Source organism: Grus americana, chromosome 4 (assembly GCF_028858705.1).
Source record: "Grus americana isolate bGruAme1 chromosome 4, bGruAme1.mat, whole genome shotgun sequence".
Lineage (NCBI taxonomy): Eukaryota > Metazoa > Chordata > Aves > Gruiformes > Gruidae > Grus > Grus americana.
The window spans coordinates 61,016,742-61,029,048 of NC_072855.1; the positions used below are offsets into that span (position 1 = coordinate 61,016,742).

General features: G+C 41.5%; 1 protein-coding gene across 10 annotated transcripts in view; it reads right to left on the reverse strand.

The window, feature by feature from the left end:
- Window positions 1-12,307, reverse strand: part of ADGRL3 (adhesion G protein-coupled receptor L3) — a 522,926-nt gene that overhangs the window by 83,090 nt on the left and 427,529 nt on the right. For 7 of the 10 annotated variants that reach the window (XM_054824728.1, XM_054824729.1, XM_054824724.1 and 4 more), the window contains one exon: window positions 11,479-11,517. The exons of the other annotated variants lie outside the window; for them this stretch is intronic. In XM_054824728.1, the coding sequence (XP_054680703.1) occupies window positions 11,479-11,517 (39 nt within the window). The remainder of the gene's footprint in view (window positions 1-11,478; window positions 11,518-12,307) is intronic. 10 annotated transcript variants of the gene reach the window in all.

Genomic DNA, 12,307 nt, shown 5'->3' on the forward strand with positions numbered 1-12,307 from the left:
GTACAACATGATGTGTGAAAAGAAGATACGGCATGGCCCATTCTCCAGCAGAGCCCTCAGGAGGAGTGTTACAACAGCAACACATGGCACAGAGAGTGCAGGGCATCCTGAGTCACTCATCAGTTGTGGTCAGATACAAATGCGCAATGGAAGAATATAAGCACATCAAACCAGAATTATTTTATTGCTATATCCAGGTGACCATCAAAAAAATTCCAATTACAGCAAGGTTCAAGAAGAAGCAAAGATAGCTAGACCTGCCACTCCTGGTGCTTTTAATCCCAGCAAAGACATTTCACTGAGATATTGCCATGTGCATCTTCATCCTAAATGTCCTTGAGGTTGGAAAGTTTCTCATGCCACCATAGTTCCTACTGGAAGACTGAGCCAGAATTGGGCTCCTCTGACAGCATAAAGCTCCTACTCTCCAACCTACATTCATTCATGATCAATTAACTCATTTGTTCTTGTGCCAAATGTCTCCTGTACCTTAAACAGATCTTACCCTCCCTGGCAGCTACTGCCCGGGTCCCTTGAATAATAGACAACATTCCTCCTGAGCCTCACAGCTTGGTTTCCAAAAGTATGGAGTAACCCATGTTTCAACCACTGAAGCACCCAAAATGGCTGAAAACCTCATTCTCTAGTGCTACTATAAAAATAATTTTGCTGTCAAGCCTTTACAATCCAGGACTGGGATCCCTTTCTCATTTGCTGTTAAGTGGAACTTATTAACCATAAATCAATTTCTTAAACTGGTTATTAAACTGATTTTCCTAAATAGTCTAAAAATCATCTTAACACATTTAATATGTGCACACAAAAAGCTGGTTGACTTCAATAGTCAAAAAGAAATACTAAAAATCCATAGCATTTAGGTGTGGGTTTTTTCGGTGTTTTAAAATCTGGAAGCCCTATCTCTGTAGCTCTTAATAAAATTCTGTAGTTTACTTTGGTAGCTTATCTCTTTACAGGCAAAAAGGAGGTAATATTCTTTTCCAGTGACCAAAAAGCTGTGCAGGTTCTATGCAACATGGTGTTTTCTTGCAAAGATCTTTTATGCATGCAAAACAGACAATGAGGATTTTTCTGCCCTTTCAATGTTATCACGCAAACTACAATTTACCTTACTTCTATTTAGCTCAGCTATTAATGGTGTCTTTAAATGTCTGCTAAAACAACATCTTGGATACTTTTATCAATATCTGAATGCTGGAAAGAATCTTTGCAACAGATCCAGCTCCTGGCTCTGGCTGGAAAGGTAATGACTATTTGTCAAAACATGAAACAGATGCTGAAATATTTGTGTGATGGTGAAATATCTGCTGAAAAGATTTTTCCCCAGAAAAAATTAATCTTATGCATTTTTTATTTTTTTTTTTAAATATGTGTGCATGTGTGCATGCAAAGTTTGAGAGAACACCAACTAGGTCTAATGTGCTACTTCCTGCGCAATGTGTACTCCCCACCCAATGGACGCGATGCTGGTGAGCATACATCCTCTTGAAGTGACTAACCTGAAACCAGCCACTTCACATCACTTTGGATCTGGGATCTGATGCAAAAGCTCCAGAAAGATTTCCAAGGACTTTGGGTCAGGTCCTTAGCATGTATCTGAACAAAGCTGGTAGACTGTCTTCATTGGCATTACATCCGAGATGAATTTAGTCCATAGCTTTTCCCAGAGGGTCACTCCCCTCACCTGTTTCAGTGCATTAATCAAGTGTTCCCTGCATTATATTCCTGAGTGCAGCACTTCATTATGGCTGAGTGCTGCAGGCTGAAGCCAAGGAGATGAGGTGCTAATGAAATGTTTGCATTTTGGACAGGAGCTGAGGTAGGTGTTTAAATGAAACAAAGCAGCTGTTAAAGCAACAGTGTCCCTTGAGACAGAGATGCCAACTGGGAAAAGTCAGGCAGGGGAGCAGGAACTGTGGGAAAGCAGGCACACGGGACAAGGATCAGCCTGTGTCTTTGCATTGAAGCCGAACCGTCATGGTTTAGGTGGGTTTCACACCTGCTCCAATGACTCTGTGGTCTAATGAAGCTCCAGCATAGAAGCAGCAGCAGTGCTAAGCTCCCAGGAAAGTCTCTCAGTGACCAGCGGAAGGAGGGTTAGCCCTGACAGAGGACCTTTGAAATGAAGAAAGAGTGAGATAGGTGTGCTTGGGAGTTGATGGTGTGATAGGTTTTACTTAAGGTCCCTGGTGATCCTGATAAAGGTGGGGACTTTCAAAGGGAGCTAGGAAAGACTTAGTTTCATGCCACCTCAATTCAAGAATTTAACATGCAGCCAAGTAGGGAGCCCAAACGCTCTCTAGTTTCTCAATCCAATGAAAGTAAAAGGAACTACAGCAAACATTCCCATTTAGGTGCCCATAGTCACATGAGATTAATCCTATTCCTGAAGAACTGACAACTATTAAAGGATGTTGCATATCTACCTCGCTGACATGACTGACATTGATGTGTCCTGTTGTGATTTTCTTCTCTTCCCCTGCCTGATCCCTCTTCCAAATGCAGCTCAACTGGGTGAACAATTTCCAAAGCACCCCTGTGAACCTCATGCAAAATAAAAATGTGGCGCTTTGAGCCCAAACATACTTCAATATCACCCACAGCATGGCACCAAACCAATCCCATGGTTGCTGGGGCTTAATGAATAGACAGCACAAGCACGCATACGCCCAGGGCGAAGGTCAAAAGTAACTCAAATGGCATCGAGGGAAAGCTTTCACATGGCATAGCTTCCTTGTTTGTAGCCTAAGATCAACTGAGGGAAGAAGGGCATGGTAGAAGGGAGCCAAGAAGGAACACTTTTCATCTCCCTTTCTATCCTGAGATATGTAGGTGTAGCTGTATGCTGCCTGTGATGTTAAGGTACCTATACGTGCAAAGCCAAATCCCCTAAATACAAGTCTGTAAAGAGCAACCATCCCGGTTCAGAGAGTATTTAGACTCAGAGAGTATTAGACTCAGTGGACCTTTTGTGTCTCCAGCAGTGGCTACAGTTGTACATTGAGAGAAGAGCAAGAACATGCCAAGCACAGAAGACAAATCCCATGATAGTGATCACTTTCATTATGTGGTTATATAGCACCACAGAGTGTACATTCAATGTAAATAAATGTTAAATTTATAAATTGCAGAGGAAGATCTTTTTCCCAAATAAGGGCACATGCTCATGATTTCGTGATCTTGTCCTGAGGTTACAAAACAGAAACAAAATGTAAACCTTCCTTCTCAGACACTTACGAATTGGTATTAACAGATGTATTGGCAAATGGCAACTAATTAGGAGTCTTACAGTAATTATACATTACTAAAAGGCCAGTTGTACACATCCCATTGATTTCCTTTGTGACAGCTGCTTCATTCCATAAAACTGAATTTTGCTTGTTCATTTATTTTTATCTTCTCCCCTTCTAGAAATGTCTGGTGAGAATATCTGGCTATGTGACACACAGTTTAAACCTAGGAGGGCAGTATATATCCAGTGATACTACATTCATTTATTTATCTCTGACCGTACCACTGCTATTTGGGACCATTGCGCCATGGTGCTTAAGCACAGCAACCCTAACTTTAGAAAAGTAGCAACTCTCCTAGAGTTAGGACCTCTCTAAACCTTTATTGTTCATTTTGGCCTCTTGCCGAGCAGCTGATGGAACAACAGAAAGCCCAACAAACTTACAACTGCAGAAAATACTGCTTCATGGCAAGTGAATGCCAGCAGGCTCTACAGGGAAGATCAGTTGAGTTGAAATTAGTAATTTTCAAATATGCAGTTTATCCTTCCTTATGAAGGAGCACCTCCTTAAGAGGAGACTGAACACACTGGATACATTATTTTGCATAGAACCTACATCAAGGCCTTACCTCCTATAACAACTTTGGGAGAATGAGGACAGTGGCACGGAGCATTAAAGCACCACTTTTGCAATGACATCTCTAAAATATCTGCATTTTATAACTTTTAAAGCCCTGTCTCATGCTGCTAACACTTGTGATCTCACAGGAGTATTTCATGCAACACCCTTTCAAAAATTAGGAAAGAAGGAGCTACAGCAACAAGGCTAAAATCATGGTTGGTGCATGAAACAAGCAGTGCTTGTACAGCCACCCCTATTCCAAAGGTGTTTGCTGGCACAGCGTCATCAAAAAAGGTTTGCTCACCCTTTCTGAGAACAGCAGGGTTGACTGTAGAGTGCAATCACACAGACACAGCCTCAGGCTGTTCTGGTCCTGCCTGAGGTCTCCAGGTACTGCTCCAAAACAAATGCATCATCATCTTTTATGCAAAAACATTACTACCCCACTTTTTAATAGCAGCTTGAGGTTTAACAGCAAATCAGTGGAGAAAAAAAGCACAAAACCCCTTTCAGGTCCACAGTGCACAGTGCAAATGAAAAACACATCAGAGAGCAGATGTACTGATATGCGGATATGGTTCAAGGATCACAACGTTATGCTCTTTTTTCCTCTTTCCTACTGAAAAGCGGTGGTACTTTAAAAATCATTACCTGCTTCCTTGCTCAAGAACAGCTGGTTTTGCTCTGTATTCATATGAAACCCCCACTGCTAAAACAAAACCTTTTCTTAAGCTATCAATATTTGCAAGCCTCCAAACTAATTGAGTTAAAGGCACAATCAATGCCATTGATGACAAGTTCTGCTGGCAGTTGTGCGATTCTTGCCTTTGGCCAGAAAAAGCACCAATACAAGAGAAACTCCCATTAACTCTGAATGTACCTGGTCCAGCCAGAATTGGCCCTTTGGAGAAGAGGACTAGCATGAAAGCATGGATCTGGGCATGCAAGGAGTCACTTCTGATAAGGTTATTGCATTGAAAGGGACCAGCTCAGGAAATGACGTGTCTTTTTAGAGTGGCAAATAAACAGCACCTCGATCCCACTACAAGGGGTCACCAATCAAACTGGAACAGTCATCTGCTCTGTGGGACTTCAGGTCAAAAATAGATGCAGATGTCATTTCTTCAGCTTACTAAGCACGGAAAATGTCATTTTGGCTAAATGATGGCATTAAATCCTACTTCTTAGCTAAGAATTGCCTTCAAATCTGTCTGACAAGGCTCTTCACCCTCAGATGGCTTTTTGCCTTGTCATTTATTCTTTTAATTCCAAATTAAAATTTGTCTCTGGTCAAAGCATAAGAACACTGGAGACAATTTCTTACAGGGAAGCCCAGCTGCTGTCTAAGGCTTTTTACAAAGCAATAAAGTCATCACAAAACAATTATCATATTCAATGAAATGGACAAACATATTTAAACTAGCTGAACTGCAATGAGTGCTTAAAAAATATTAAATCATTAGAATATCTACTGCTAATCTCTGCTTCTGCCTTCAAAACTAAGCCAGAAGCACTAGCCTACATCTAGTACCAGAGTGGTGAATGGCAATTGATGGTGTCAGTTTTGGTGAACTGAGCCAAAACCTACTATTCATGGTAAAAGCAAGAAGAGATCTTCCCCCAACCTTGCAGAGAAATTTCTAAAATTGCTCCATAGATTGAGAGAAAAGGTTCTCAAGAAAGAGTATGCAACCTTCTCTTTTCAACTCTACAGCAAATGTTTATGCTGTGGCTACAGGAACTGTACTGACTCAGAAATGGCCTGAATTTCAGCGGCGCCGAGAACTCATTGCAGTGAGAAGAAAGGCACTGACCTTTATTAAAATTAGGCCACTTACAAAATTATTAACTATGGAATTAATGGTCTTGCACTAGGCATGCAAGGTGTGCAATCTTGGCCTTTAACTACCAATAATCTCCTAATGGGAGCACACAAAAAAATAGGAGATCTGAGGAACAGAAGAAGGTTACAAATTACAGGTTATGGTTTTGCTTTGCTTAGTATACGAGTAAGAATATTTTAAGGTCAGAAGGCATCTGTAAGACTGAAATAAAAGGAATTGATTGGGAAGAAGGAAATAACACACGATCTATTTCATCTAATGAGATCTTCCCCGCAGAATAAGCTGAGAACTGCATTTATGAATCATCTGTATTTGCTGCCCTACTGTTTGGGATTTGACACTATACAAGCAACCGTTAGCATAATTACACCGGGGAAGTGAGCAAAGCTGTAGCAAGAAAGGAAAATGGCTTGCAAACAAGAAATGCTTGTTTGACAGAATACCCATAGCCTTCAAGGGAAGTCCTAGGGAGTTCGTGAGACTCATCCTTTCCTCCAACGGTCCAAATCAAAGGGACATCTCCCACTGACCTCTACAGCAATTTATACTGAGACTTTTTACCAGTGCCACCAGATTCCAGGACTGACTAAGCCTAAAGCAGAGAGTAAGCACATAGCAACACAGAAAATGCAAGATCTTTTTCTCAGTTTTGCTATGTTACATGTGGGCACATAACCATAGGTGTAGCTCCATTGTAAGTAGAGGAATATGTGGTCACCTTCCCTTTTAATATTTATGTGAAGAGTTTCGGAGTCCAATGACAAACCCAAGGCTGCTGCTTTGATCCTCCTCTCCCCTAACAACGGGCTCACCGTGGCAGAAAGACGCAGGGTGGGGATTTCTAGTTTCGCTCGTGCTGACACAAATCAAGTGCAGGTTTCTCAAGCTGTGAAGTATATTAAGTTCACAGAGTTTTAACAAAGGGCTACCAAACCGCAGAACCCCGCTGCGAGTCACACTTCTTTCAGATGTCCTTTTAATTATATTAAATGAAAGTTTGGGGCACTTTGATGCTGATGGGCAAACATCTAGATCTCTTGAAAAAGCTACTAAAAGTACTCCCTGTAGCTATAGTTAATATATGACATTGTATGCACACTGCTAGCCAATTTATTCCAGCCACTTTAACAACGATACCTCGCCTGACAGGCCACGCAGAATAGCATCAGGAGTCGAGCAATGCGCAAATCATTAGAGGACTCTGAAAGTTGTTTGACACGCGCTGCAGAGCTCTTTGTCATACAGCCAATTAAGTGACCAAACAAGGACCTCGAAAATCCTCATTAATTTGCCCCTTTCTATATAAATGGAGGCTAGAGTCTTGTCACAGACACAAGAACACAAGTAAATGCAGTACAATTCAATTTACGCTCCCTCTCAGAGCTACAAGTTTCTTTCATTTAGTCTTCACGGAAGTTGGGACCGGCCATGCAAGCAAGAGAGAAGTGGGACAAACAGAATTAATCCACTTTAAATAGTACTGGCTAAGTCCCAGATGCACCTTTTATCTTCTGAGAGCTACTAGGTTAGCAAAGAAAGAAAAAGTCTCTTCTACTCAGCTCTAAACTTAATGCCTTGAATCCTCTGAGGAAAGCCTTTCACTTTTTGCTTAGTACAGCAATTCACACAGCCCACATTACAAGCATGAAGCATTCAGAAAACTTCCAGGAGAATCAGAAGGACAACTCTGCAACCACTTGCCACTGTCTGCTACCTTGAACCTGCCAACAACTCAGCACTGGCTTCACTGGTGTCTCCGATGACACCTGCACCCAGAAGCTCTTGCGATCTTCATGGAGCAGGTGGCACCTCCATAGTCTTCACCATTTGCTGTATAGACAAGCCCACAATTACAAAGCAGGGCACGCTGATTTACAGGACAGCCCGGAGGATGGCAGGAACCAGAGAAGCAAACACCATTAGACCAGGAAAATGCTGCAAAAGCAACGCTCTGCTTCCTCCTTCCATCCTTCCTACAAAGCTGCCAGTCAGGCTATCTATTGTATTCACCAGCTTCCATCTTTGAAGCCACAAGACTGGCTTTAAAAAATAAAAACCAAAAAGAATGGGAACCCTGTGAAGTTTTTGTCTTCCGAGATCTGCGTCCCAAACACAGCGTGCAGTTTCACATGGGAAGAGGCTGCTGGCTGGCACCACAGGGAAATTCATTGGCCTCGTGATGCTCCAGAGCTCCAGCCCACAAATCCGAGCAAAGCAAGGAGGCGAGCTCAGATTTTGCAATCAGGTGTACATATGTGATAAAAAGACTCCATGCACACACAGACGTGGTATGAACCTTTATTAAAGCTTGGGTTTCCAGCTAATAAATCTTACAGCAAAATTCTCTAATTTTTTCCCCCATGTTTAAACTTTCCATGTTAATATGGCCTCACTTACTGCAATATTCGAGTACTCAGCCTTCTTTTTTTTCTTTACTACCCCACCTCCATTCCCAGAGGCCAGGGGAATTGTACCATGGCACTTTAAGTTGGGGAGCTGAGAAATAGTGAGCACATGCCACTTGCTGAAGGGCATGGAAGAAATCTGTGACACCAAACCCAGTTTCGCAGCCCCTAAAAGACAAAGATTTCATGTTTTCTACAACTCCAGTGCTTCAGTTTAAGGAGAAATGCCTTTGAAAATGAACAAATATAAATTCTGAAAAAATTACAGACAAATCATACCAGCTTACGTCACACACCAGTCACCAAATGAAGCTACGAAGCTATGCTAATCGAATGTGTCACCCATTGTGACTCATGCTCCCACACGATGACTTTTCCATCCCTTTCCCAAAATAGAGTGCTAGAACAGTGCACTGCAGAAAGGTGAGCATGAGAGATATAGATCTCTGCTCTCAAAAAAGCCACACATTGTGTCCAAGCTCTCCTTAGCCAATGGAGCACCTTTCTGAGGCCACTCACTGTGTTCATCTTGGATACCCACCCTGGTCATCTCAGCCTAAGTTAATTCTTAGTATCATGAATTAAAGCCCATGTGGCTGTTTCTGAAATATCACCATGACTGAAAAATCTCCCACCAATTGTCTGGTCATTATATTAATATGTGTTTATCACATCACATGTCAGGTCGGTTGTTGAATTTTTGAGATATAAAAGATCATTTACCACAACTAAAGGAGCAGCATTTGTAACCTCTATCTCCAGAAATAAAATCCCTGAGCTTTTAACTCAACAAATACTGTGACACTGCACAAATTAAATCAATATTTGTTTTAATTATAAAATTACCCAGAGAGATGAGATGATAATCTGATACAGCATTCCCAGTCTCATATTTGAATAACTCACAAATTTTCCAGATACATTTCACATATTTATTTATATTCATTTATTTTGGGCTCAAGAAGACTTTATACCCCAAACGCTACAGGGGTTCTGTCACGACTACTTAAATTTGTCAGCTCAGAGAAAACGGCAGGACTGATTTTAGCATTATTATCTTCTCAAGTCACCCTCCTCCTCTCCAAAATTCACCTGTTCTCAATTGCACTTTTGATATTTACAATTGCTGGACATCTCTCACATAAACTTTGTACCACACTTTCCTTTGTCTAGGGAGCACAGGACTGAAGGTACACTGCCAGCCCTGTGAGCCGAATTCAGCCATGGATGCTCTTCACAATAATGAGATCAGCACAAGGAGATCATGTCGGCAAGGTTGAAAACTCTATTTCTCTGCTATCAGTGGCATATTTCCCAGTGACTTCCTATCTCCTATTGACTTCACAAAATCCAGGACTTCACCATTTAAGATTTGTTGAAAAATCTGTGCTAAATTGCCTTAGCCAGCCCAGACATTTCACTGCCTGCTAAAGGATAAGTGGCCTGTAACAAGAATATCTGCAATCACATTTAATTGCTATTACAGACAAACTCTCCCTCACAAGATTTTTTTATGACTTTCACTACATGATTTTCCAAATGGAAACATACTGTATGAAAATATGTCCAGATACATTACTTTACCTCCTTATATTACAATGCAGAGCTGGAAAGGTTCAATTAGGACATCTAATTCATTCTTCAAGCCCTCCATTACAGGACTGTCCTCTTCAATATATTTACCAGTTTTGTCCATATTTATACTAAACAGCTCAGGCAATGAGCTTTCATGAGTTTTCATCTAATAAAGAAGTAGGTGCATGACTAATGTTTAAACACACAAGTAGTCTTTCCAAGTGAAAGGAAAGAAGTCCTTGAAATTAAGGGTAAGATGAAGTTTGTGCAGAATATTCAGGCTTTATTCTATCAATGCCAAGCTTTCTGTAGAGTATATTAAACTCACTATTCACTGCTGTTTGAAAGAAGACAAAAAGACCAGGAGCATGCATCAACTCTGTAGAGTACGCCTGTGCAGCTAGTGGAAAGGACAACTATGGGTCAAGTACCACCCAAGGTCCCCAACAAGACTGTGTGGTCCATGGTCAAACCAGCCTCATCACGTTTCCAGTGGTACCGGTAGATAAGATAGCTAGCTTGGGGGTGAGCGTTGCACTGTAAACTTTCCTAAATTCCTTCAAATGCTAGTTACTTTCTCTGGGATCTTACGAGAAGTCACTCCAGACAAGGTATGTATAACTCCATAACTCATCTTTATCTGTTAATGTGGGAAGGGATAAGGTGACTTTCTCTCATGACCATATCCAAAGGGAAGAGACAGACAGTCTACCAGCACAGAGGGGTACTTTTTTTTTAAAATATCCTAGAAAGCTAAACCATCTAATCCCATACACTAAATGAAATATGTGCTCACAAAATAAAGTCAATACTAACTGTAGGAAGTTGAATTTTGCAGGAAAATTCAGGTACAGATAGCCCCCTTCAGAAACATAGGGTTCATTTCTACACCTCTGCATGTTATACATACACATATAAATAATGATCAACCGCCCATAAGTACATCATCAATGTTCATAAGCACAAGACAGAAATTAGAAGGTAAAACGTTCACACTTCTTAAAGTAGCATTAACTAACCCATAGTATACAAACAAGTCTATATAAAAGTCACTGGAGCAAATACTATAAGGCAAGGTGACAGGATAAATAACATAACCCAAGGTCCCACTCTTGAAAAGCCTACAAGCAGGTCTTTCCAAAACACTGGGGCTTGACTTTGTTCATGTAAAACACAATGTAAGCCTACAAAAGTTGAGCCACAGCTGGGTGAACTTTACAGGATGTTATGTTCCTAATCCTATATTTAGTTTGCAGCACTCTCCTCCTTCCTACATCCCTCTGTGAGGACACTCTGCATTTCATTATGATCCTACCTCCTCCCTCATGCCGACTGTTGCCATTTCAAATTGTTTCTAATTTTGCAAGTGTAAGAGGGGAAGAAAGAAAACTAAGGAAATGCAGGTGGCAATTATGTGAGTGACATGCTGTAAGTGAAACCCAGCTGGTCTGGAGACACCTCCATGAGCAGGAGTTTTGCATTCTTTACTTGCACGCATCCACACTGTCCTGCTTATTCTGATGGCTGGAAGAGTCTTGTCAGATCTCTCCTATGTTTTTTTCCCACTTTCTGGTTCAGAGATTTTGTCCCAAATTTTTGTTAAGTCTGAGAGCAACTGGGCAGATGGGGGGAGATGAAGAATGAAATTATTATCCTGTAACCTTAACCTTAGAACTTGCTGCCACAAAGATGGTAATAATCAGATTATTGACAGAGACAAGACCCAATTCACAGTCATTCAGTCAAACAACTGGACACGTGTATTAAAAACACAAGAAATACCTGGACATAGGCCCTGCAAGAGCGCTCCCTTTTCTGAAGCTGAGTCCATAAAGACAGCAGATTAAAGACGGAATAGAAAAAACAAGTTAGTGACAGAACAAGGGAACAAAACTGAAGAAAATGCCTGTGAAAAAAACCTCATTTCTCTCAAACAACTCCTGAAAACCAACTAAACCAAAGGAAACATGCGAGTTAGGCAGCAGCAGAAGGCTGGAAGGACTGGCTCCAGAAATATGGGTTAGTCCTGTTTCAGTGAAGCAGAGCACAGACTGGCAACTTTGCAAGAGCAGCTGTTAGATGGTAGCAGACACTGAAGTCAAGTAGAGATGCTGAAGAGACGATGTTTTCCTTACAGCTTGGAGATCACATGTGATACTTCCATGTCAAACAAGGCTGGAAAGGATGGGGCTGATGGTTATTTACGTAAGAGGAGTGTGGGCTTTGCAGTCAGACAGCGCTAATGGCACAGTGAACTATAACCAAGCTTTGGATGAACAGAACCAATTCCTGGGAGCAAGATGGACTGCATCTTGATACAGGATGGACCTGTCCAGACCCATCCTGATACACCTGCTCAGGTCTCTGGCTAAAGGCAAAACCTATAGCACTCCAGCTTCACTGTTGTGAGCTTGCTTAAAGCCCCGCTCAGGCACATGTTGACTGTGCTAACACTTTGCACTGAAGGAGAGAGCATTGCCCAGGGCTCCTGATAGCGTAAAGGGCCACAATGAAATGGGAATCCGATGTAATATTTCCAGTTGAGGCCATTCTCTCCACTTGGGATTAAACCACTTCTCCAGGAATGCATTTTCCAGTCCTCTCATACCAA